At 39.1% G+C, this 26590-nt stretch overlaps 1 protein-coding gene across 1 annotated transcript in view; it reads left to right on the top strand.

The window, feature by feature from the left end:
- The first annotated feature begins 2636 nt into the window (after nucleotides 1–2636).
- Nucleotides 2637–26590, top strand: part of LOC117402375 (M-protein, striated muscle-like) — a 48601-nt gene continuing 24647 nt past the window's right edge. The window contains 14 exon segments of the mRNA XM_034003448.3: nucleotides 2637–2719; nucleotides 9404–9537; nucleotides 10678–10830; nucleotides 13949–14084; nucleotides 14837–14994; nucleotides 15305–15397; nucleotides 19958–20046; nucleotides 20154–20204; nucleotides 20494–20658; nucleotides 23431–23592; nucleotides 24167–24308; nucleotides 24673–24872; nucleotides 25327–25380; nucleotides 25766–25893. Coding sequence (XP_033859339.3) covers nucleotides 9425–9537; nucleotides 10678–10830; nucleotides 13949–14084; nucleotides 14837–14994; nucleotides 15305–15397; nucleotides 19958–20046; nucleotides 20154–20204; nucleotides 20494–20658; nucleotides 23431–23592; nucleotides 24167–24308; nucleotides 24673–24872; nucleotides 25327–25380; nucleotides 25766–25893 — 1644 coding nt within the window. The 5' untranslated portion in view covers nucleotides 2637–2719; nucleotides 9404–9424.

The following is a 26590-nucleotide window of genomic DNA, read 5'->3' as shown; positions in this document are numbered from 1 at the left end:
TCATCTGTCCAAAGGACATTCTCCCAGAAGGATTGTGGCTTGTCAATATGCATTTTAGCAAATTCCAGTCTGGCTTTTTTATGTTTTTCTGTCAAAAGTGGAGTCCTCCTGGGTCTTTTTCCATGGAGCCGTACCTTCACCTTGGAGTTCAGCTTGTATCTCTTTGGCAGTTATCCTTGGTTCTTTTTCTACCATTTGCACTATCCTTCTGTTCACTCTGGGGTCGATTTTCATCTTGCGGCCGTGCCCAGGGAGGTTGGCTACAGTTCCATGGACTTTAAACTTCTTAATAATATTTGCAACTGTTGTCACAGGAACATCAAGCTGCTTGGAGATGGTCTTGTAGCCTTTACCTTTACCATGCTTGTCTATTATCTTTCTGATCTCCTCAGTCAACTCTCTCCTTTGCTTTCTCTGGTCCATGTTCAGTGTGGTGCACACAATGATACCAACAAGCACAGTGACTACTTTTCTCCATTTAAATAGGCTGAATGACTGATTACAAGATTGGAGACATGTGTGATACTGATTAAAGAAACTAATTAGTTTGAAATATCACTATAATCATATTATTTATTATCTTTTCTAAGGGGTACCAACAAATGTGTCCAGGCCATTTTAGAATATCTTTGTAGAATAAGCAATAATTCATCTCTTTTCACAGCTTCTTTGCTTTATTCTATGACATACCAAAGGCATGCAAGTATACATGATAAAATAGCTTTTAATTTCATCACTTTTCAGGAGGAATGAAGCATTATTTCAATGAGCTGTAAGGGTACCAACAAATTTGAGCACGTCTGTATATCTATATACTAATTAATTATTCATTTGAATCCCAGCATGTGAACTAATTCTGTACAACCACGTGCTCACATATTATTACATACTTTAAATGCACGTGAAGTGAAGTGCAATCCTCGTGCCTAAATACAATTATCCATTTTAAACACTCATGCTCATTACCCGCATTATATCCTGTGTACCAACTACAATACACCAACATTAACACACTACATACAGAAATACACACAATAGTGGGGCACATTGCCACACTTATCCAACTAAATTACAGAAAGCAATACAAAACACACAACTGAATATTTTTTCAGACTGCATAGGGGTACACATAAAGCAAATACATCTTTAAGCACATGCCATTATTAATGGCTAGTTGACTACAAAAGGTTACAAGGGACATGATAGTGGGTGTCCAAAAAATGAAGGACCGCTCTCTGTCGCCTTGTCGTTCAGCAGCAAGAAAAGTCCTAGAAAATAACATGTGGTCTATATGTGCAGTCAGAACTACTGGGGACTGAAATTGCAAGGTGGTGGATACAGAGGAGTGTGATGTTTGAATGGAGAAAAAACAGGAAGTATATGTTTATTGAAACAGGGGTGTCCAATCACAGTCCTGGAGGGTCATTCCACTTCAGGTTGAACAGGTAAATGATATAATTAACTTACTTCAGGTTCTGGAAGGAGGTTTAATTGGTTTAATTAAACAATTTAGAACAAGTGTGGAAGGGCCACCACTGAATTAAAACATCTAGAATGATGGTTGTACCATTAACTCTCTCTAAGTAATGTACTCTACTTAAGAGAATCAACTGGGTATCTTACAAAACGTTCCAGCAAAGATAGCCTAGCATTATCAATTACCAAAAATAAAATTCTTCCACCTGATTCCTCCACCTGATTCCTCCTGCCAAAATGTTTCGGAGATCTTTTGACCTGATATTTAAAATGTATACAGTATTTGTTTTTACATTCTTCACATATTATTTCTCGTCTGATACATACATATCAAATAGTTCATTCAGTTAGTTATCTGAAACTGGCTTTATTACAAATAGCAGTAGTCTAGTCTACTGCATATGCTGCCAATTTTTATTTTTTTCATGTTCACCAGGGTTACTTGGCAAACTACCCAGAAATTAAGCCTGTGTAACATGATATACAGTGCATGTTAATGTTGCTGTATATAACGTAGTCAAGTCAGCAGATTTACAGTAAATTGACCAACTACACACCTAAAGCCAGAATTGTGAAACAAATTTAAAAATCAAGGGACCTATCCTTTTAATGAAACATTCGATGTAACAGAAGTTTCAAGTATCAATGAAATCAAGAACCACGCCTTGCCACATTCGTATTTGCAAGATGGAATATGAAATCCTAATCTCTACGTTAAAAATAGAATTTGGCATTAACTGCGGTCTTAAGAAGCCTAAAAAGGTCTCAGGAAAGGAATAGCCTTAAAAACATATAGGGACACATACTGTACGTTTATACATTTTATCAGCAGATATTTAATACAAATAATTGCTGTGTACTACATAAATGACATTCAAAGAAACATACTTTTACAGTGCAATTTACCAGAATATGAAAATTGTATAAGTTTAATTGAAAATTGCTAAGTTTCTAATTTTCAGTGTATTCAAAGTACCTTATATTAGTCGCTTGCAAAGCTAATTACATAAATGCTGTAATTTGGGAGAAATAGTTTCTTGAATGAAAGCATTTATTAAGATATGACAGAGAAGAGAACATTGATGTAAATTCTATATATAGTACCATGCCTATCCATAAATGGGATGGCTGGGGAGCAGCATTCCTCCACTGCGGGATAATATTTTTGTTTTCATCAGCAAGTGGTTCCCAACAGGATAAGGCTGAGCTTCCTCTCTGCTTTGCGATCTTTCATTCTTAAAAGGTAAGTTTGTTTTCACTTTGTTAAATATACTCTGTGTTAAACTATCTTCCACCAGGTGACGGTATTGTTGTCCACTATTAGCAATGGCTTTCTTTCTATAGAAATTGACATTATTTGTTGAATTGAAAGAAAAATCACAATGTAGCAAGTCTGTCTGATGACTCTTCTGATATTTAGTATTTGTAAGTTATAAAATGAACGCCATATATTTTCCATTAACTTATTCAAAATATGCACTGGTTTATTAGTACATGTATATATATAAACTAGCTGAGACGATGTAACATGTAATCCCTATCTATCTATCTATCTATCTATCTATCTATCTATCTATCTATCTATCTATATCTATATCTATATCTATATATATATATATATATATATATATATATATATATATATATATATATATATATATATAGTATATATATATATATATATATATATATATATATATACTATATATACACACACACATATAAAGTGCACCAGATATGGTTTGGGGTCTTGGTCTAACTTCCCTCTAATTTTAACTGTGAGAGTAAAATGTATTTTCAGGAGGTAAAATGCAACATTACCTTGAAGTCATGAGTAATCTCGATTAAATACTGTACAATCTGTAATGTTAATGGGGTAAGCATTAAAAAGAGCCTACAATTTTAGCTGCAAAGCAATGTAAATTTGATCTACTGCACAACCACGAGTGTGTTCTACAAGGTTCTTTATTGACTCAGCACATTTTTTTCGAGGTACAGTATCAGACTGACTGCTAATGAATTACGTTACTTATATTTAACATTACATTTTTAAACTCAGTGAACATGTTAAAACTTTAATATAAAGCCATACAGATAAATAAAATAAGGACATGCATTTATAACTTATATGCACCTTTTTTTAAAGGTTGCCTCTGATGATAGTTCTAGTTGGATTTGTAGCTGGACTGGGGTGTTTACGCTTCAACCTGTGTATCTTCGAATTTTTCTTATTTCTTATTGTGACTGGCTGCAAAGTCAACAGGGCTAGCCAGAGATTGGATAATGTTTGTTGGGTTTTCTTGTGTAGTTTCCTAGTAACTGAAGACATTGGGCCAGTTTCCATGCGGGGATATTTACACGTAGTGGCGATGCACATGCACGTTTGGGAGAATTACTCGTGTGAATCAGGTTTGTGGCTGGAAAATAACCAAAAACAAAGAGAGGGATAGGGTAAATCTCATTTACTCATGTAAATGATGAAAAACACGGAAAAAACACGCCCATTTTCACAGGGAAACCCATCTTGTAAAGGGTTAATTTACAGGGAAACTACATACCAGTACTTCCTGTCTAATGCTTTTGGAGATGTATATCCAGGGGTCAGGGGGGTTCAATAAAAGTTACCTCCGTGTTTATAAGATAAACGTAGATGGTGTCAGATGGAAAAATAATATATAAATTCCGATTCCGAGAACAGTCCTTGTGCTCGGTGAGTGCGACTAAAGTTTTAACGAAGATTTAGTCAAGAAATACGAATGAAAAGTAAAAGTCTCATGTGCATGCATGAAAGTTTGCAAGACCAGTGTGTGTGTGCATTGATTCTGTAGCTGGAGAAGAGACAGCCTGCACCAGAGTTGCTACGCAACCTCCCCAGAGTTGGCTGCCTACCAAGAGCAATGCCGCTGAAAAGAAAAAAAAAAGAAGAGAAGTTGGCTGTCTGCCAGAAAAGTAACATGTTAGCTGCTGAAAGAAAAATGGCAATGCATCTACAGCAGTACAAATTTCACCTCCAGAAACTTTTGACTTCTTGGACGGTGACTGGCCAAAGTGGATCAGGCGGTTTGAGTGCTTCCGCCTAGTGTCTGGGCTTGATGAAAAGCCAGAAGAGTACCAGGTGAACTCTTTACAATACATATTGGGGGATGATCAGATGACATTTTGAACAGCCTTTGAACAGCAGTGCGTGGGGAAACACAATGTTATTTATGAGAGAGCTAAGTTTAATATGAGACATCAAGAACAAGATGAAAATGTGGAGACATTTATCACGGTTGTACATACTCTGGCTGAACACTGCAAATTTGGTGCCCTCCGAGAAGAACTGATTTGGGACAGGATTGTAGTAGGCATACTAGACAGAAGACTTTCAGAATGCCTTCAGTTAGACCCAGACTTTAGCTAAAGCCATACAGAGCGCTTGGCAAAATGAAACAGTCAGGAAACAAACATTACTGCATGGAAGCTCAACTGTAGAGCCATCTGTAAACAGTGTGGATGCAATAGGGTCGAAGACTACAAAGGGATATGAGTTTCACACACAGAAAACCCAAACACAAACCTCACAACAAGACAGGCCCTAGACAGACAGTAAAAGACCATGGGCATTGTGGCAGTGGAAGAAAACACTCATGGAAAGACTGCCCAGCCAGGGAGGCGTAGTGTCGTAAATGCCACAAGAAGGGACACTTTGCAGTAGCATGCCATTCTGCTCGTCTAATTGACACCGTCACACAACTAAACCTGAATTGAATGACGAGGATTTTGCAGAGTTGGCGAAGTGGCAACAACTGTAGCAACAGAATGGAGACACGCTGGAGTTTAAGCTTGAGACACGAGCTGCTGTGATCGCAATCCCTGTGGAAACAGGAGCAAGATGGCAAGCTGCTTTTCTTATCACCAACCCATCAGTGTTCAACGGACTGGGGAAGTTCAAAGAGCCCTACAAAATTGAGCTTGACAAGGGAGCAGCCCCTTACGCTCTGTCCACACCGCGACAGGTGCCGATCCCTTTTAGAAGCAAAGTCTGTGACAAACTTGATTGTATGGTGACAGAGCCCACAGCATGGTGTGCAGGTATGGTGGTGGTACCCAAAGTCAATGGCAAGATCATACTGTCGACCTCACTCACCTGAACACATGGGTGAGGAGAGAACTGTATACCATGCCGTCGGTGGACCAGACGCTAGCAATGCTGTCAGACGTGAAGCTGTTCACAAAGCTAGACGCACATTCTGGTTTCTGGCAAATACCTCTTGCTAGTGAATCCGCTTTACTCACCACATTCATTACTGCCTTTGGTCGGTATTGTTTTAACAGGCTACCTTTCGGCATTTCCTCTGCACACGAACACTTCCAAAGACGGATGCCACAGATGCTGGAAGACTTTAAAGGAATGTTTTGCCACGCTGATGATATACTTGTGTTTGGACATGACAGACAAGAACATGAGACTGCATCAAGTGGAACAGAAATTCCAGGAGGAAGGACTGACACTTAATGAATAGTGTGAATTTGCCAAAGGCAGCATGCTTTTTGTGGGACACAGGTTCACAGCCACAGGAATTGAGCCAGGTCCAAACAAAATAAAAGCCATAATGCAGATGCCTGAGCCAGCCTGTGTAGCTGTGTAATGGGCATGGCAAACTACTTGGCAAAATTTCTACTACAACTAGCTTCCTTCACCACGGCACTGAAAGAACTGCTGCGTGACAAGAATGAGTGGTGTTGGGGAGACTCATAGAAGCATTTCAGCAGCTTAAGAAAGAGCTCAGTTTACCCAGAGTGCTGGCGCAGTATTCGCCAAAAGCTGAAACCAGATAGCAGCAGACTCTTCATCGAATGGCATCGGAGCTGTACTCACACAGAAACAAGCTGATGAGACATGGAGACCTATCACATACATTTACAGAAGCCTAACAGATGCTGAAAAACATTACACCCAGATGAAAAAGGCATTAGCTGTCACATGGGCTTGTGAACGACTCTCCTCCTGTCTCCTCGGTTTGCAGTTTATACTCAAACCGAGGAACTGACCACAAATCACTGATACCGTTCAGAGTTCGACGTTAACCATGGCCCGGCGGCCCAGGGCTGGTAGAGATTGCAGTTTGGCCTGCAGTTATGAAGCACCACAGGCCCGACTGGGCCGGTTACATTTAACTAGTATAATATATGTAGTGATGTGGCATCCGTTTCATGAATCCAGGAAAATGGGACATGGAAGTGCATGGAAACTCCACTATTGTATTCATGGAGATTCAGTTGTTAGTGGAAGTTTTAGGGGAGGTGGGAGGGGAGGCAGATAAGCTGTGCAGCAAAATTGCAGCTTATCTGGACTGCTACATATATATAGTGTGTGTGTGTATGTGTGTGTGTGTGTGTGTAGCAGGGTGAGGTCTGTGCTGGCTCTCTCATGCGTGCAGGGAGAGGTCGGGATCCCCGTGGGATCTGCCTGTCAATCATGGCAATGACACAGAGAGGTTGGGTGAGGGTGTGTCTTCTCTCTCTCTCTCTCTCTCTGGGTGGTCGAGAGGCAGGTCTTGTGGGGGTCGCTCGACCAATAAAAGTGATGCTTTGCTGTTCCTTCGGTCTTGCCCTTTCTAGAAGAAACAACAGTGAAAGCTCTGTTTGGAAACCTGGATTACAAATCATAACAGAACGTCAGTGTCTTTGTTTTTAAGTACCCCTAGTGGGGCGTTATTAGTTCAGCTGGGGAAAGCCTGGGCAACCCCGGGTGTGTTAGTGAGGGACCAACAAAGTGTCTCTGAAACCCGAGGCATACTGGAGTGTTTTATTTTCCTTTTTGCTTTCGCCTTCTGGTTTTGGTATATTATTTTCAGCACCTGCAAGTGCAATTGGGACTGTGAAAAGAAACATACCATTGTTGGTAATTATTGCGTGCTACCCCATTTACCGTATTTGGGACCACAGCATAACAGCGCCCTCTACTTCATTAAATAAATGAGTGCACCTCAGAGGTGTTTCAATGAAACTTTCTGTCTCCTGTGTCCAGTGAATTCCCACACCTTCCCAAAATTTGCTCGATTTATTTGCTTGATTTATTGAGGTGAGGTTAGTTGTACTGGCGAGTTGCAATAATTAAGCACTAGCCCTAGTAGGTCTATAGAGGGGGTGAAATAAAAAGTGTTAATTCGATTTTTTCAGTATTTTATATTGGTAGTCTGCCGTTGTAGGTTTTACGGCTCTATAAAATGTGTGTCTTTCAATTGTGGTGGTCTTTTCTATGTTTGTTGTACGCTATTAAAAAAAACAAAAAAACTGCCTTAATCTCCCCCTGTTAATAACCCCACATACACCACTCATATGCTGGACTATAGTAATTGCATGATTAGAATGCTACACATGGTCAATTAGGCAGATAATTAACATGAAATAATGTCCAGGTATCCTATACAAATTTGATGAAATTAATGATCTGGAGGGGATGCAGATAATTAAAATAATTAATGTAATTAAGCAGTTAAATCAAAGCTAGTGGATTAAAATCTGCATTTGCTATTATTCATAAATAGAAAGTTTAGGATCATATCCCTGTGCCTACATGAGACAGTCTGGCGGCACTTGATATATCTGCATTGCTGCCTAATGGGGACAGGAATGTTAATTGACTGACATTTATGATGATTGAGTCTTGGAACTCATAACACAGCATTACTGAGGGATTAAAGAGGTGTGAATACCGTGTATATGGCATCGGCCTTCCACTTTGGCACCTTGGTGTAGTTTAGCTTTGCAAGCAGATTGTATGTTGGAATAAATTAATTCACCCCATATCTCCTCGACCTTGGAAAGCTGCATACTTTGAAGTGTGATAACCATTCATCAATTGTCTCCCTGCATCATTTGGTCCCCTTACTGTAAGTGTCTGTCCTTGGCAACAGGGGACACATTCTCAGTGAAAGGGACATTTACAGTTTGACTTAATCGTTTGACTTGAAAAAAGGGTGGGATTGATCTTCCTGTCTTCCATCGCCTCAGTTTAGAACCTTTGTTTCTTTGGAATCACATTATAAAAAACATTGTGCCAGAATACTGGATTATATTAAGATGGATGCAGGACATTGATTATATTATAGACACAGACACAGTTATTTAATAAACAATTCAAACTAATTATTCACTGAGGATGAATTTCAGGTAAGCTTTTTGGAGTGGTCAACAAGGAAATATGCTGTAAACTTACAAATGCTTTGAATGAAATGTGGGCTTCACATTTCATTCAAACACACATTTAAATTGCATTTATTTAATTAAAGCATGTAGACAGTTTATGGAAATGCACTGTATAATAACAATTACAAGGTGTAATATATATTGCAATGTGTACTACGACTATCATTTTTAGAAACTAGTGCACCTAATTTATTGATATATTGGTACAGTACCATGGTTATTTCAGTTTGCACCAGATATTACAAAATGAGTATTACAAAATGCAGCCTTATTACAAAACAAGAAAGTACTGTGTGTTTTCCAGCAACTGTCCTTATGAACATGATGCTACAGAACTTGATGTTTTCAGCTCAATATTTCACCATTCCATAATTCACTAATGTGGTTAATTCACTGTTAGTCCATGTTGACAGGTAATTGTTTAATCAAAAAGGGAGCACTCTACTGTTTTAGTAATTACTGTTAAATGGAGGTGGGGTGGGTGAATGCTTGGAAACATGTCATGGGCCCCACTGCTTTTTTGCCTTATGCTAAAGAAAAGTACTGTAACCTCTGTTTCATTGTAAGACAAAGATATTTTATGAGGACCTAAAACATACAAATTTTAGAAATAATTATTCCATTCTGTTAATATGTGTTCCCCATTTAATAACAAGTGTAGATGAAATGTTAATTGACTTTAAAATGTGAGACAACGTGAGATTAGAAAGTTTAATCTATGTGTTATTAGCAGGTTTGCTGAAGTGTGGCAGCTATGGCGAGTAAGGCAATGCCGTTTTATCAGCGGAAACATAAGCACTATGATCAAGATTACCGCAGCACTCAGACAAGATATCTGGTCCAAGAGTACTCGGCATCATCATCAAGGTAAGGCAGAAGCAACTGAGGCACGTTTAATGGGTGAATATCTTTATTAACTGGATATATAGTACATAATAACACACACACACACACACACACACACACACACACACACACACACACACACACACACACACACACATTACTACACACAGTAATTCTTCTTCTTCTTCTTCTTCTTCTATTAACATTTTACAGCTATGGCCAAAAGTTTGGCAACACCTAGAATTTTAGGATTGTGACATAATTAAAAAAAAACAAAAAAAAAACTATGAACATAATTAAGACATTTTATTTAACATTATATAATCAAAGAAACTACAAAATAATATTGCAAAGTCTACTGGAAGCCATAATAGTAGTACAGTAACTCATGTTAAATTTTGAAATGTGTACCAATGCTATATTCAATGAAAAACAACAAGCTCTATTTATTAATGAAGGCTATAACACAATGTGCATACTGTGCAAAAAGCGCAAAGTACAGACGTTTCTGTCAAACATTGATTGACCATCATCATTTTTCATTCAATTTAGTGTTGGTATGCTTTTTTTCCTTGGTGTGCAGATCGATTGACACGCCTGTTAGGTACTGCCTGTTGGACATTGTTTTTAAGACACAATGAAAAATTACTTTTTCAAATTTTGAAATGTCACATTCTTTCATTTTTGTCACTTTTGTATTAAGTATCTGTAAAACTACAAAGCAATATGTAATTCAATATGTTAACGTAACATTATTCAGCAGGTTTCATTCGACTTTATGAAGCAAAATTAATTAATTCTATAGGGTGATGCAAAACTTTTGGCCATAGCTGTACTTGCTTCTACCAAGGATTGCAGATTGCCTTTGTAGTCTTCAAACCCACTAAAAGCTTTGAATGTAATCAGCTGTATATCAAAAGCTCCATTCGCAGGACAGCCCCCCTATGTGATAAAGCTTTTTGAACACACATGAAAAACCATGCAAGGTCATCATTAAACAGCACATTTTCATTTGAACTTTTGCAACCTTAATTTAAAAGTTCCATTCAAAGGGATTTCTTCTCAAAGCTTGGTAACTTATACAACAGCATTTATTTTAAGTTTTAACTGTAAGTCTACTTTCTGGTAGTTACTGGTTTACTGCCCTTATTTCAAATTTAGAGCTTCCTCTTCAAAATCCAGAACATTGAAATCAACTGTTTCAGCTCAAGCTGTGGGATCCAGATCTCCAAGAGTTAGCCCCCATTCCAAGAGCCTTCGTTTTGCTGCTGATGAAGAAACAGTGGAATTCACTGAGCCTCCTTTTCGTAACAGGTTTGGTCTACATCTATACTTACTAGGTGTACAGCCCTACCACGTTATGTTTTCCCTATTAATATATATAATATACTCTGATATCAATGTGATACAGCCATCTGAAATTTATTTGTGTTAGATAATGTAGCCTTTATTAGATAGTTTGTTTGAGATGGACGTGACATCACATTAGGATTTACAATGTTCAAGCAGAGTAGCCCTAACACAAACTGTTAACAAACCAAAATTAAGTGAAAACATCATTGAGGTCAGAAAGGGAAACAAATAAAAAACTCTGCAATGAAAACCATTGCAGAAATTCTAATAATTAAACAATACCTACCATCAGTCTATCCTGGACAATTTTAAACAATGCATCCACAAGAAAGATGATGAGGAATACCAACCCTCTCTCAGATAACTACTACAAGCATTGCATTTTTAAAGGAAATGGGTCAGAATTGTTTGCTTTAAACATTGTTAATTAGCCTTTTTTCTATATGTATATGTTTTTATTCTACTCATAACATTTTAGGACCTAAAGTTATGTTATGCGAGTTAACCACAGTGACTGATAAACCACCTACAGGTTCACAAGTTTGTAACCAGGCATTACTTTTGTAAATTCTTCACATTGTATGATTACTTACTAAATATCTTAATTAGATTTCTTCCCACTTTTTGTGTAAAAAGCAAGATGTTGTTTTATGGATGACCTGTGACCGGTTTTTCAAAACTTCTAATCTAGATAACAGAGATATGGGTTTTGTAACACTATATTTTGTGATCGAGATTACTTTTATCTGGTTCGTTGTGATCCGTTTTTTCAGAAAATGTCACTGCTGGATTACATTCATTCACATTACAAATTATTATTATTATTATTATTATTATTATTATTATTATTATTATTATTATTTTAAAGTAATTTCGATCACAAAAAATAGGATTACAAAATCTGGATCATTGTTATTCAGATTACACAGATCCATTGGATCTGGTTTTCATAGCTGATATTAAAGCTTTGGAACTGGAAAAGCAAAGCATGTATAGTATATACAGTGCCTTGCATAAGTATTCACCCCCCTTGGACTTTTCCACATTTTGTTGTGTTACAACCTGGAATTAAAATGGATTAAATTAGGATTTTTTGTCACTGATCTACACAAAATAGTCCATAATGTCAAAGTGAGGAAAAAAATATACATATTTTTAAAAATTATTTACAAATAAAAAACTGAAAAGACTTGATTGCATAAGTAGTCACCCCCTTTGCTGTGACACCCCTAAATAAGCTCTAGTGCAACCAATTGCCTTCAGAAGTCACATAATTAGTTGAATGGAGTCCACCTGTGTGCAATTAAAGTGTCACATGATCTCAGATTAAATACACCTGTTTCTGGAAGGCCCCAGAGTTTGTTAGAGAGCATATCTAAACAAACAGCATCATGAAGACCAAGGAGCTATTAAAACAAGTCTGGGATAAAGTTCTGGAGAAGCACCAATCAGGGTTGGGTTATAAAAAAATATCCCAAACTTTGAACATCCCCCGGAGCACCCTTAAAGCCATTATTCAAAAATGGAAAGAATATGGCACAACCGCAACTCTGCCTAGAGAAGACCGTCCACCAAAACTCAGTGACCAGGTAAGGAGGGCATTAGTCAGAGAAGCAACCAAGAGGCCAATGGTAACTCTGAAGGAGCTGGAGAGATCCACAGCTGAGATGGGAGAAACTGTCCATGGGACAACTATAACCCGGATGCTCCACAAAGCTGGGCTTTATGGAAGAGTGGCGAGAAGAAAGCCATTGCTGAAAAAAACCCATATCAAATCCTTTTTGGATTTTGCCAAAAGGCATGTGGGAGACACAGCAAACATGTGGAAAAAAGTTCTCTGGTCTGATGAGACCAAAATTGAACTTTCTGGCCTTAGTGCAAAACGCTATGTGTGGCGCAAAGCCAACACTGCTCATCACCCTGAGAACACCATCCCCACGGTGAAGCATGGTGATGGCAGCATCATGTTATGGGGATGCTTTTCATCGGCAGGGACTGGGAAACTGGTCAGGACTGATGGCAAGATGGATGGAGCCAAATACAGGGAAATTCTAGAGGAAAACCTGTTTCAGTCTGCAAGAGACCTGGGACTGGGGCGGAGGTTCACCTTCCAGCAGGACAATGACCTTAAACACACAGCCAAAGCTACACTGGAGTGGTTTAAAAACAAGAACCTGAATGTCTTAGAATGGCCCAGTCAAAGCCCAGACCTCAATCTGATTGAGAATCTGTGGCAAGACTTGAAAATTGCTGTTCACCAACGGTCCCCATCCAACTTGACAGAGCTTGAGCAATTTTGCCAAGAAGAATGGGCAAAAATTGCAGGATCCAGATGTGCAAAGCTGGTAGAGACTTACCCAAAAAGACTCACAGCTGTAATTGCTGCCAAAGGTGCTTCTACCAAGTATTGACTCAGGGGGGTGCATACTTATGCAAGCAACAAATGTCTTTTTTTTTGTTTAATTACCTTTTGTGTCACAATAAAACATATTTTGCACCTTCAAAGTGTTAAGTGTGTTGTGTAAATCAAATGGTAAAAATCCCAATTAAATCCATTTTAATTCCAGGTTGTACCACTACAAAATGTGGAAAAGTCCAAGGGGGGTGAATACTTATGCAAGGCACTGTACAGTACTGTTGAGAGGATATAAATAGGCTGGATAAGCAGACAGCGTTATTTTTTAAATTAACTCTAACATTTGATAGTTCTTTGAATGGTTTGAACAAGGAAAATACATATGGGGCTCTGATTTTTTTAGGCTTTATTTTGTATTCTTTTCAGATAAACATTGACTAAATAAGGCATATTTTGTCATACAAATAAAATGAAGCTTTACATATTAATATACTTCTGTCTTAAAAAGGAAATATCATTACTTTTTAACCAGGAAGAAAATATTATTGATTTATAATAGCTAGATAATATTATTAGTGTTAGATAGCATATAAAACCGTGAATCCATAAAGATACACACATATTGAAAATATGAAGGGGATAACTCTTTTGTATCACAAGTGAGTGTTGTAAGAGGACTCTGCTTCTCTGATTATACTCTTTGCTCTTTGTTTATGCTTGCAGAAATGTAGCAGAAGAAGAGGAATACAAACGGAGGATGGTACATTTTGGCAATGAGTTGTCAGTTTTGGAGCATGAAGTCCGTAAGGCTAGGGAGGCCACGAGACACCAAGTGGACAAACTTGCTATTCAAAGAGTGGTAACTATCAAGTTTAAATAGGTGATAATATCAGTTAGCAAACAGGAAGTTTAATGTAATTTGTATTTTATGTGTTTAGTTATTATTATTTTTCAGCCAAATAGTATTATTCACTGATCTTTTTACTAGAGGGCTGACTTCATGAACTAGGAATCATTCTGCAAATGTAGCAATTTGTATATGGAAAACCCTAAAATGTACGAGTTTGGGTGTCCCTGAGTGGCTCACCTGGTAAAAGTACAGCCGCGTGGTGTGCAGGGTCATACAGCGGTGGTTCGCTTCCTGGCTGTGCGAAGTTGCTGGTCTTTGCTGGGGATTCCGAAGGGAGCATCGTATTGGCTCTGGCACTCCCGTGGGTTAGGGAGGCAAAACCGTCAGGGACTGTTTTTCCTCATCGTGCTACAGTGAACCCTGTTGGCCAGGTGCCCCGTAAGCTCAAAAGCAGACACCTACATGGCTGGCCTTTGTCCTCCAGAGGTCGGTAGCTCTCTGACATCCACTCTTGAGTTCCTGGGTGAAAAAGAGGAAGCTGGGATCGTGGGATCGGAAGATTCCCATTGAACCTTCAGGTCTCCTGAGCTGTGTGGAGAATTGCTGTGGTGGGGGGTATCCATAACGTCAGAATACCGTAGAATGCCTTAAATGTATTTATTTTCATGTACCCCCATTACTCCAGTCTTACTCAACTAACTGTGCCCAGGGGTGTTCACTTGGTAGAATGTGATGTTTTTTTCCATTTCACTACCAATCAGGTTGAAGAAAAGATGGCTTTTGAGAGACATGTTCATGAGGAATGCATGACCCGTGCCCCTGAATTCCTTGTAAGACTGAGGACCCACACTGTTTGGGAAAAGACACCAGTGAAACTCTTCTGCACTGTTGAAGGATACCCTAACCCTGTTGTTAAATGGTAAGCCTTATCTATTTGCAGTTATTCTCAAGAAGAATTTCAGCAAAACTGGACCGTTGATATAGAGCATAAACACATGAAACTTATTTAAATTCGATTTAGAATTAGTCATATTTATACAGAATGGCCAATGCATGGAAGTTCTTCAATTGCCCTTTCCTCCACACTATCGGGCATTAACTCTATTGAATAGACCTAGAATAGCTGAATATTGAAATCCACTTATAATGTTTGCATTTTTTGTGTTTTACCTTTGCTGTCAATGGTCTCTAGAATTTGATTACATTTTACTTTTACAAATATTTTGCAGGTTTAAAGACAATGTTATAATTGGTCCAACAAGTGAACCAGGGAAGTACAGAATTGAGAGTAAATATGGAGTGCACGGCCTGGAAATTCACAGGTGGGTAGTTAAAATGCATGAGATCCTAACCCAAACCCTGCAAATTCAAACCTTGGCTACTGTACCTCCTAATACCCACATACTAGATACTGTACCTTACATACTGTCACAAAGACGGCCGGAGTGGGTGGCGTCAGACCAGAAACAGGAACACAATAAACAGAGAGATGTGGTTTGGTATAAGCTGGGCGCGTGATCGCGCTCAGCATTTAATAAACAGAAAATAAAAGGTTTGAACAGACAAAAACACGGGACACGGCACTTGCGCCAAAATAAACAGACAAACAAAACGGACTAACACTAAACAAACGGTGCACGGACAGACAGACAGACACGGTGAGTACAAACAAACTTATCTTTACGTTTTCGATTTTACACTATTTAGTTCTCCTCTCTCGCTCACCCGTTCTCCTCTTCCGAACACCCAACCACCAGTGACTAAAACGTGCATCTATATATACTGTTGTGCTGGGATTCAATTACTAATTATTTACTCACTTGAATCCCAGCACGTGAATTCATTACGTGCAACACATTATACACATTTTATCTGCACGTGAAGTGATGTGCCATCCTCGTGCCTAAATATAATTATACACTTTAAACACACGTGAAACACAGACCCGTTTATATCCCGTGTACCAATCTATACACCAACATTAACATACGCACGCATACATACATACACAGAACACACAAATGCACACAGGGGCGGGGCACTTTGCCACATATACCCCCCCTTGTGCGCAGCACACATGGCCTCAACGGCCACCTCCCCCCTTAAAAACCCAGCAGTCCAGAACAAAGTCTCGGGCTGGGAAGGGAGGCTTCAGTGGGCCCTTGGCTGGCAATGCTGTCAGCACCCCTGCCGGTAGTGGCACGGCTGACAGCCTGTTGGTCCCATCCTGCAGCGAAAAAGCTGCGGGGGCAGGTGGTCCCCCGACCTCCCCCTTCTTCGTAGCCGGCAGCTCCCTCCTGTGGGGCTCCGGCCACAAGAACTCCTGCAGCGAAACTGCTGCTGGGGAAAGTGGTCTCCAGACCTCCTCCCCCTTCTTCGTGGCCGGCAGCTCCCCTTTCTGGGGCTCCGGCCACCGTACTCCCTGCGGAGGTACGGGCAGCAGAGGCAGCTCCTGCTCCTCTGCTCCGGGCGGTGGCGGAGGCAGAGGCAGCTCCAGCTCCTCTGCTCCTGGCGGAGGTGGAGGCAGAGGCAGCTCCAGCTCCTCTGCTCCTGGCGGTGCTGGCTCCCTCTGCTGTGGCGGCTGGGCATGTGCACGCCGTGCTGCCTTCAGCAGCATAGCGAGAGGCTGCTGGGGGACACCAGCATCCTGCCCTTCTCCCCCCCAAAAATTTTCAGGGGGTTGAGCCTGTAACTCCTCCCCTTCTGGCTCCTGGGGCTGAACCAGCAGGCATTTTCCCTCTGCTGGTGGCTTGGGTCCCAGGGCTGTGGAAGCCCCGACTTGCCTCCCTGTTGGGCTGTGGACGCCCCGACTCCTCCCTGTTGGGCTGTGGACGCCCCGACTCCTCCCTGTTGGGCTGTGGACGCCCCGACTCCTCCCTGTTGGGCTGTGGACGCCCCGACTCCTCCCTGTTGGGCTGTGGACGCCCCGACTCAGGCGTAGGACGTTCGGGCTCCTCCCACTCAGGCGTAGGACGTTCGGGCTCCTCCCACTCAGGCGTAGGACGTTCGGGCTCCTCCCACTCAGGCGTAGGACGTTCGGGCTCCTCCCACTCAGGCGTAGGACGTTCGGGCTCCTTCCGCTTGGGCTCCTCCCATTTGGGCTGTGGATGCTCAGGCTCCTCCCATTTGGGCTGTGGTGGCAAAACCAGCAGGCATTCACCCTCTGCTGGTGGAGATGGGGACAGCAGGTACTCACCCTCTGCTGGTGGAGATGGGGACAGCAGGTACTCACCCTCTGCTGGTGGAGATGGGGACAGCAGGTACTCCTCTGCTGGTGGTCCTGCTACCTGGGCTGCTGTTCCATTTATGGTTGCCTCCAGGTAGCTGAGGACAAACTCCACACCTTCCTCCAAGGTGTTTGGGGTGTGTTCCTCCTGATAGGCCTCCCATCTCTCACAGTCCATCATCCACAGGGCCTGGACGACTATGGGCAGAGACTGGGCCTCCAGCCCAGCATTCTCCAGCATCCAGTCCCGCACTTTGATGGCGTCTTCTGCCATTTTTTTTTTTTTTATTATTTTTTTTTTTTTTAAATCCAAAACTGCGGTTCCTGCTCTGGCCTGAGTCCTGGAGGCGCTGTCGATCCCACGCAGGACACCACGTGTCACAAAGACGGCCGGAGTGGGTGGCGTCATAAACAGAGAGATGTGGTTTGGTATAAGCTGGGCGCGTGATCGCGCTCAGCATTTAATAAACAGAAAATAAAAGGTTTGAACAGACAAAAACACGGGACACGGCACTTGCGCCAAAATAAACAGACAAACAAAACGGACTAACACTAAACAAACGGTGCACGGACAGACAGACAGACACGGTGAGTACAAACAAACTTATCTTTACGTTTTCGATTTTACACTATTTAGTTCTCCTCTCTCGCTCACCCGTTCTCCTCTTCCGAACACCCAACCACCAGTGACTAAAACGTGCATCTATATATACTGTTGTGCTGGGATTCAATTACTAATTATTTACTCACTTGAATCCCAGCACGTGAATTCATTACGTGCAACACATTATACACATTTTATCTGCACGTGAAGTGATGTGCCATCCTCGTGCCTAAATATAATTATACACTTTAAACACACGTGAAACACAGACCCGTTTATATCCCGTGTACCAATCTATACACCAACATTAACATACGCACGCATACATACATACACAGAACACACAAATGCACACAGGGGCGGGGCACTTTGCCACACATACTCAAAATGAGTGTAGCAAATACAAAAAGTCACTGATGCAGTATATATAGCTCTGTTTTAACCCAAGTGGCAATTGTATTTAAGCGGCTCCATAACTATCTAGAGTTTAGTTTGACTCCCTGTTCCCTGGGGATGGGTCCTCCCTCTTTATCACAATTGTCGTTACTTCTACAAACCCAGATCCCAAACTTAACCTGTATAATTTACTCAAATGTAGCCCAGATCTGGTACCGATGATCTTTCATACATAGTCAAAAACTGCTGGCCCTAAATATAGCATGTGGAATAGTGTTTGTGCCCAAAAGACCACTTTGCATAGACAACCCCTTAAAAAATAGTGTTTTCATAAAGTTTGTCAACATTTTTAAATATCAAGACTTGTATATTGTTTATATTGGGCAAAGAAATTACAATATGACTTTAAAGGGAAAGTTGATTCAGTATAATACAACAAGAACTATAAGATGTTTCAAATGATGAAAAGCCATTCCAAAAAGAAATATATCTTTTTATGTGACTTGCCTCTTCAAGAGTCTCCAGCTGCTCATACCAAATCATCTGATCCATGTCCTCCAAACACAGCTTGGAATCTCTTGGCTGTCACCTTGTCAGTAGGTCAGCTGTGAAACCAGCACTGAAATCAATTAAATTCAAACCTTTACTTAACCAGGTAAAGACATTGAGAACAAGTTCTCATTTTAAATGCTGACCTGTCCAAGAGGCAACATAAATACAACAGACAACAGTACATAGACAGTTAGAAACATTACAGCAATAATAAATAAAAAAAAAACTATTAAAATCAGCATCTGCTCTGACAAGCACATGAAACAGGGAAAAGAGCTTCAAGCCTACAAAAGAAAGCACACTTTGAGTTAAAACCAGGGAGTTTAAGCCTTGATTGTAACTCATTCCCATCGTGAACAGCTGCATATTGGAATGAGTTATGCCCAACAACAGTAAAAACACGAGGGAAAATTAAACTAATCAAATTGTTGAATCGAACAACAATTCGCTTAAATAGAGGGGTGATTTCCCGATTAGTTTTATAAATGAGTCTGTACCAATGACATAGCTGATGTGTTTGAAGTGAAGGCCAGCCAACCAAAGTGTAGAGATCACAGTGATGACAGCGGTAGGGAGCACCAGTGACAAATCTTATTGCAGAGTGATATAAAGCATCAAGCTTCCTAAATCAGCTGCAACTTTTCCCTTCGGCCTTAATATGGTACGAGGCGTGTAAAAATACCATGTTCCACTTGAAGCGCAAAGCAACTTTAAAGTTAACAACGACATTCTAAAATTAAAATAATGAGAAAAGTTGTCATATATCGCTTAAAAAGCATCTGTATTTGGTATAGTTTCAGCAGCCTCAGGTTTGAGTGACATGCAAATTGTCCATTGATCTGGGAAGTTCTACCAGAAAATAGAGGCAAACTGATAACATTGTATAAGATGTCAAGGCTTTGTGCTGCTATTTTGTATCCAGGTTCACCTTGACATTTTTTGTGAGGAATGTATAGCTGTATTTGGCATCCATATCACTTTAGCAAGTCTTGTTTTCCTCCTTCTTGTATTTCTCCTTATTGAAAATTGATTGCAAACTAGGAAATATTGTTGGGTATCCTGTACTAATCAACTGTACTATATGTTTTATTTGTTTAATCTCAGATGTGAAGTTTGTGATACTGCTCAGTACACTGCAATTGCAACTAATGTCCATGGACAGGCATCTACTAATGCTTCAGTGATTGTCAAAAGTAGGTATTTCTGGCTCTTTGTAAAGTAAACGTGATTTATGGCATAATTTCTTTCTATAGCTATGGATACCTTCCTTGCTAATGAGAAAGCTCTTACTGCTTTATAGGGCTCAGAGTTGACGAAGAGCCTTACCACTCGGTGATGCTGCCAATCCAGCGTAAGTAAAAACTTAGTCAGTGTATTTGCTATAAAATCAAGATCACATAGTATAACAGAGACATATTAACTGGATCTATGTCTATGTAATTGTTGGTTGGATTTCCCCTCATTCTATTACATGAGAGGGGGCCATCCAATGTTGTACAGGTACTTCATTCTTCGTAAAAAAAAAAAATCTTTTTGATTATCCAGCTAACATTTGGTACTCAACTTGTCTTTTTTTGTAAGTAATAGTAAGCTAACTGTTTGGCATGTGAATGAGCAAATTATCATTCTTTCTCCTTTAGTTCCTGTGCTACCCGAAATGACTTACTCTAAAATTGATGTCATGTTTCTGGAGAAGTTTGATGTGACCTTCGGCACTGAAGGAGACACTCTTACCCTGGTCTGCAAAATGGTGATTGCACCTGAACTGGCCAATCTCCAGCCAGATGCTCAGTGGTACAGAGATGGTAAGGAAGCATTTACAAATTAATATAATTTAAAAGTTCGTGAAAAAAGGGGAAATAACTGCAGAGTACAAGTCTGCTTTAGGATGTCATTTGATTTGTAAGGATTGAACTGTGGTGGAAATAAGAATTGAAAGTTTTTGAAAGAGAAAATATACTTCTTATGCACAGGGCCAGATTAAGTTTAATGGGGGCCCAGGGCTGTTATCATTTTGGGGGCCCCCAATTTGAATATTCAATTCCTTCCCTTTACTGTTTTACTACTACCACACTTGATTAACATCTCAATTAATGTCAAATTATTCAGTCTCAGCTGATCCATATTTCAGCAGAATCAGCAGAGCTGCATACACAGGAACAATGGGTTTTTTTTTTGGGGGGGGGGCAGGCAAATGAGGCAGGCAGTGTTTTAAGACAACCTAAAAACTCCATGGAAACACGGTTTAAGAAAGCTGTATGATATCAGTAAGTCCCACAGGGCCAAATTGGAACTCGGGCACAAACATAGCCTCTGGTATTTTAATATGAATTAGTTTATTTGCATTTCGAACGACAATTTCTCAGTCTAAAAGAGAACTACATGGAAACACACACAACCTGAAACTACTACCAAAATAGAGTGAGAAAAAGGTGAGACTTATTTTTATTTTTCCATGGAGATTGCCCCACTGTAACCCATATAAACCTAGGTCATTTCCCCCTGTTGATTTCTCTCCAGTGTATTTTCCAAAGTACTGATACCTTCACATAGATTTGTTGGTATTGTATTAAAATAGCGTGTCAGCATTGGTGTTTTGTTTTTTAACATATCTTCCTTGTGATGACACTGTAATTGTTGAGTTTCTGCTTTTCAGCATCGCTCTCATACTTCCATAAGTGCTGCTTTGTCAGACATTTACAGGTTCTGATCTGCGTCACGTTCGTGCCGCAGCACACCTGATAAAAGTGGCACGTGACTTGATCGCAGGTCAAGTCATATCATCAGGCAGTCCCTGCTCCACCAACGCAATATGGCTTGGTAAAACAGACATGTTGTTCTGATCCATACAGTCACACGCTACTTATTCATTTTTTAGATATTGTATTATAAATTATGTAAGCAATAAGACACAACAGGGTGCTGGTTGTGCTAGAATAACCGCACGCCCAGGGGCGTAGTAAGGCACAAGTCTGTAGGCAGAGTGCCTTTAGCCCCTGGAAGTGCGGTTATTCTAGCACAACCAACACCCTGGAGTGTCTTATTGCGCTTATATAATGGGTTACTTTTAGAAATAAAGATATAGACACATGTTTATTTAAAAATGAATATAGGTTTATTTTTTCCTAAATATATTACTATGCTAGGAAAAATAGTTCCAATAAATGTAATAGTTCCAATGAATGTAATAGATAAACAAATTATTTTTAATAATAAATTAAATCAATTTTCAGAATATTTTCAGTATTTGTCTCTTAAAGTTGACTGTACCAGGGAATGCAGTTTTCTAAATTAAATGACTGGTTCCACAGTTGGACAGATTGTGCAGTAGTAGGTGGCACTGTTTGGTGAGTAGGGGAGTTTGTTTCTGCCTTTTGTTTATGAGTTGACAATGGTACTGCAGATAGGATGTAACTCCACGACTTTCTGTCTTTCTCAGCAACTATATATATGTGTGTGTGTGTGTATATATATATATATATATATATATATATATATATATATATATATATATATATTGAGGCCCTCAAAATCTGACCCCCTGGGCTGCAGCCCTAAAGCCCCTGCGTTAGTCCAGCCCTGCTTATGCATATTCATGAACCTGTCTACCTCCCTTTTCATCGAACATCAGCTCTTTCCCTGGGGATAACTCCCTCCCACCATCCTTCACGCAGCCAGGATCTAATTTAGTGCTGTTACTGCCCTTTTGCTTCTTTCCCTGCTGAAACAGACACATTCTCATATAAGCATGTCTTTATAATTGCTCTAGGGTTGCCATCTCTCACAGTTAATTGGAATGTCATCACTGAAGCCAGAACAAGAACTAAGAGTACAAATAACTGCTAATTAGTCAGGTATCCCAATTACCTCTTCATCAGTTAAACCCACACTGTCAGCATTTAAGCCAGATAGAGAAAGATACAAAGAAAAATAATTTTCTCAAGTAAGGAATACAAAAAACAGGCCTCACAAGTCCTTTGACGACAATAGCTCTACAGCTTGTTTAATGTTCTTACTCTGTATCCAATAATACTATTTAATTTATTAAATCCTGTAAAGCAACTCCATTGTAGTCCCTCTGGCAACTTCAGTCCACATTAATCCCTTCCTTACACCGGCCATCTTATCAAGAGCCATGAAATGCATAAATCATTAATTAACGTTGCAAATCTGTGAAACAAGTTCTATTTTTTTTTAATGAACAGTTGTTTTTCACCTTAAAAAAAATTGGAGTAAACACTTTGTAAATATGCTTCAAACAGGTTTCATAGACCTTGATTAGCATTAATCTTGGACTACCTAATTTTAACATGTTTTATTGTTTCACATCCACAACATATACTGTTTAAAATAAAATGGTAGACTGCCCAGGTTTTTAGTACAGGTTTTATTTTAATTTGTAAACTGCACACTGTTGCAAACAGATGTGGGGAACTTGAACAAAAACTGTGTAATGACCCAATTACTTCTATCATAGCAAAGACTATGTTAACGACAGCAGTAGTATTTACTGGGTATCTTGTTTGGGTGTGCAGCAAAGATACAGTAAGAGTGTTTTTTTTTTTTTTTTTTTTCAGATGTTCGTATCAAGGAATCAAAATGGGCAGAAATGAAGTTCGGAGCTGGTGTTGCTAGATTGACTCTGACTCATCTTAATAAGGATGATGAGGGCTTGTACACATTGCGCATGGTTACCAAGGGTGGAAGTTCTCAGCACTGCGCCTACATATTTGTAAGAGGTATGAAACCTTTTTTTAATATTGAACAATTTTTTCAAATTAAATGATATTATTAGTAGTAGTAGTAGACATAGTAGTAGTAATAGTAGTGTTGTTATTGTTATTTGTTTCTAAAATATGCAAGAACTAAATACACCAATAAATATATGTATTATGTAGACATAAATAAATATTCTGGTTACTGAAATTCATATTGGAAGTTTTAGAAACATCATATCATTACTCACTCACTATCCCTTCCATCATCTAGACAGGTCTGTTGGCTGTTTATTTAGCAGACGTCTTTATCCAAGGCAATTTACAGAAACTAGGTTGTGTGAACTATGCATCAGCAGCAGAGTCACTTACAACTACGTCTCACCCGAAAGATGGAGCACAAGGAGGTTAAGTGACTTACTCAGGATCACACAATGAGTCAGTGGCTGAGGTGGGATTTGAACCAGGGACCTCGTGGTTACAAGCCCATTGCTTTAACCACTGGAACACAGCCTCCTGTTGGGAATACCCCAGTAACTTAACATGTATACATGTATACTGCAAGTATTACAATATATATATATATTTTATATTACAGATGGTGAATCAACAGTAGCTGGAGCCCCTGGAGCTCCTATGAGTATTAAAATCCATGATGCTAACAAAGATTATGCCATTGTATCCTGGAAACCACCAAATATCACTAGTGAGAGCCCAGTCACTGGATACTTTCTTGATAGGTAATTTCTTTCACAGAATTGCATTTTAAATATGAAATATCTATTGCATTGGTCCTTTGTTATGCATAACCCTATTTCAATTACATTGACAACATTGTATGTTGTATGTGCTCCTATGCAGTAAGCTTTAAAGTATGATCAGCATCAAATTAAATGACAATGTTTTTACAACAGAAAATATCGGAATATTTAAAAATAAAAAATAAATCCCTAAACATTAAACATTGTCAGACCTGCTATATTCATTCAGTGTTCAAGATAAGATACATTGAGTCACAGTTGAACTGATTATTAGACAACATCTATACACTAACTAAATACAGTTTTGCTTCTAGTTATTTGTTTTTAAAATTATGTTTTGCAGGTGTGAAGTTGGAACTGAAAATTGGATTCAGTGCAATGACTCACCCATTAAAATCTGTAAATACCCAGTTCATGGTTTATTTGAAGGGCGCTCGTATATTTACCGGGTGAGGGCAGTGAACAATAAAGGCATCAGCAGGCCTTCCAGAGTTTCTGAAGCTGTAGCAGCCCTTGATCCTGCTGACTTGGCTAGACTGCAAGGTAAGAACATACAGGGAGAATATTCTATCCATAACTGTAAAACACCCAATAAAACTTTTAGTTTAAAAGTCTGTCACTGAATATATTACGTTTCTTTCTGCATTTCTAAAAAAAAAAAAAAAAAATACAGTATATAAGTCTGGAAATGTGAAGTAGCAAGTGGACAGCTCACCCGCTATTTGGAGAATATGGGTTTGTTTAATACACTTTATAAATTAGGTTTTCAACATCAATCAACATTTAAGTATTGTTTTTTATAGTGTCAGAAACTCACATTAAGACATGGGCTATTGTCTCTGTATCTTGGTATGGCTACCAAATTGTAGCTGGGTTGCTATCCAGCTACCTAACATGATTACCTGATACCCTGTGTATATGCAACAGTAAATCTGCACAGCCATTTTACAGTTTCCCGTGCTTATACTATCAATGTGCTGTGCTTTTATTTGAACAGTCATTCATCTGGAAAGAGGAAAACAAACTGTGATCGATCAAGATGAACTGGAAGGTAATGTGTGTTTCATATTGTTTACCATAATATGCATTTAACAGAATCAACAACATTATGTATACATTTGCTGAATACATTTAAGTTAAGAACTAAGAAGTAAATGCATGCAACAGTATGACATATATACACAATAAAAGTACATACTCACAATCACATACTGTAATTGTGTGCCAAGTGCATGTTTTAAATATTAATGAATGGTAAATACAGTGTAACAACATGTACTTATATATCCTTATACATTACTTTGAAGTGTACCCAAGAAAACTCAGTGCCCTAACAGTCCTGTGGTATTGAAACACACAAATCAGTATTCATCTGCTATGGAATTGCTGATCCAGACTAAACCTCCTATTAACACAGTGATATATTAATCCTGTAGGTGATGTCAAGATCCCAGGACCCCCCACCAATCTACATGCTTCAGAGATGAGCAAAATATATGTTGTGCTCAGCTGGGAACCACCTGCTCCCCGTGGCAGGGAATCACTGATGTACTACATTGAGAAGGTATTGAACCCTTTCCTTTGAGTTTCACAATGAACCACTTCAGCACACTAGCTGAAAAGTAGATTCTAGTTTGGTTTTATGGATGTTTGTACTATTCAACACCGCAGAAACAGATTTGTCAATGTCAAACTGGGTTTATGTAAAGAAAGAAAGACATATATAAAAAATAAGTAATAAATCATTATAAAAATAAAAATAAACACTCAATACAAATCAATTTTATATAATAGTGTACTATAGTGTATATATTTTATTTAATTAGTTTCTGGATCTGAAATGTGAAATGATATTATAAATGCATATACATCTGACACTGTGTTTTAACAAATGCATGGTTTGATCTGTTATGAATCAATAGTAATGCATCTATAAAGGTTTAATTTAAAAAAGCTGTAAAAACAATAATAACTCTCAGCAATACATAACATGTCCAACTAATTATAAAACTCATTATCATTATTTTATAACATAAAATGATTATTTTTCACTAGTAATAAAAAAATAATAATATCCCAAGCATTATTTAGTTCTGGGAAATTATTTTAATGCCATAAAGGTGTCATAAAAAAACCTGCTTAAACCCTATAAACTTATGAAGTTACCTCAAATATTCAGCCCCATTTCTTTTCATCACTTCATTTGTTTTATGTCTTTCTTTATTCTACATCTAGGAGAGGAGGGTGGGGTTATTGCAACT

This window comes from Acipenser ruthenus, chromosome 5 (genome assembly GCF_902713425.1).
Source record: "Acipenser ruthenus chromosome 5, fAciRut3.2 maternal haplotype, whole genome shotgun sequence".
NCBI classification, from domain to species: Eukaryota; Metazoa; Chordata; class Actinopteri; order Acipenseriformes; family Acipenseridae; genus Acipenser; species Acipenser ruthenus.
The sequence above is the reverse complement of the archived record's forward strand: the minus strand, read 5'-3'. Positions and strand labels throughout refer to the sequence as shown.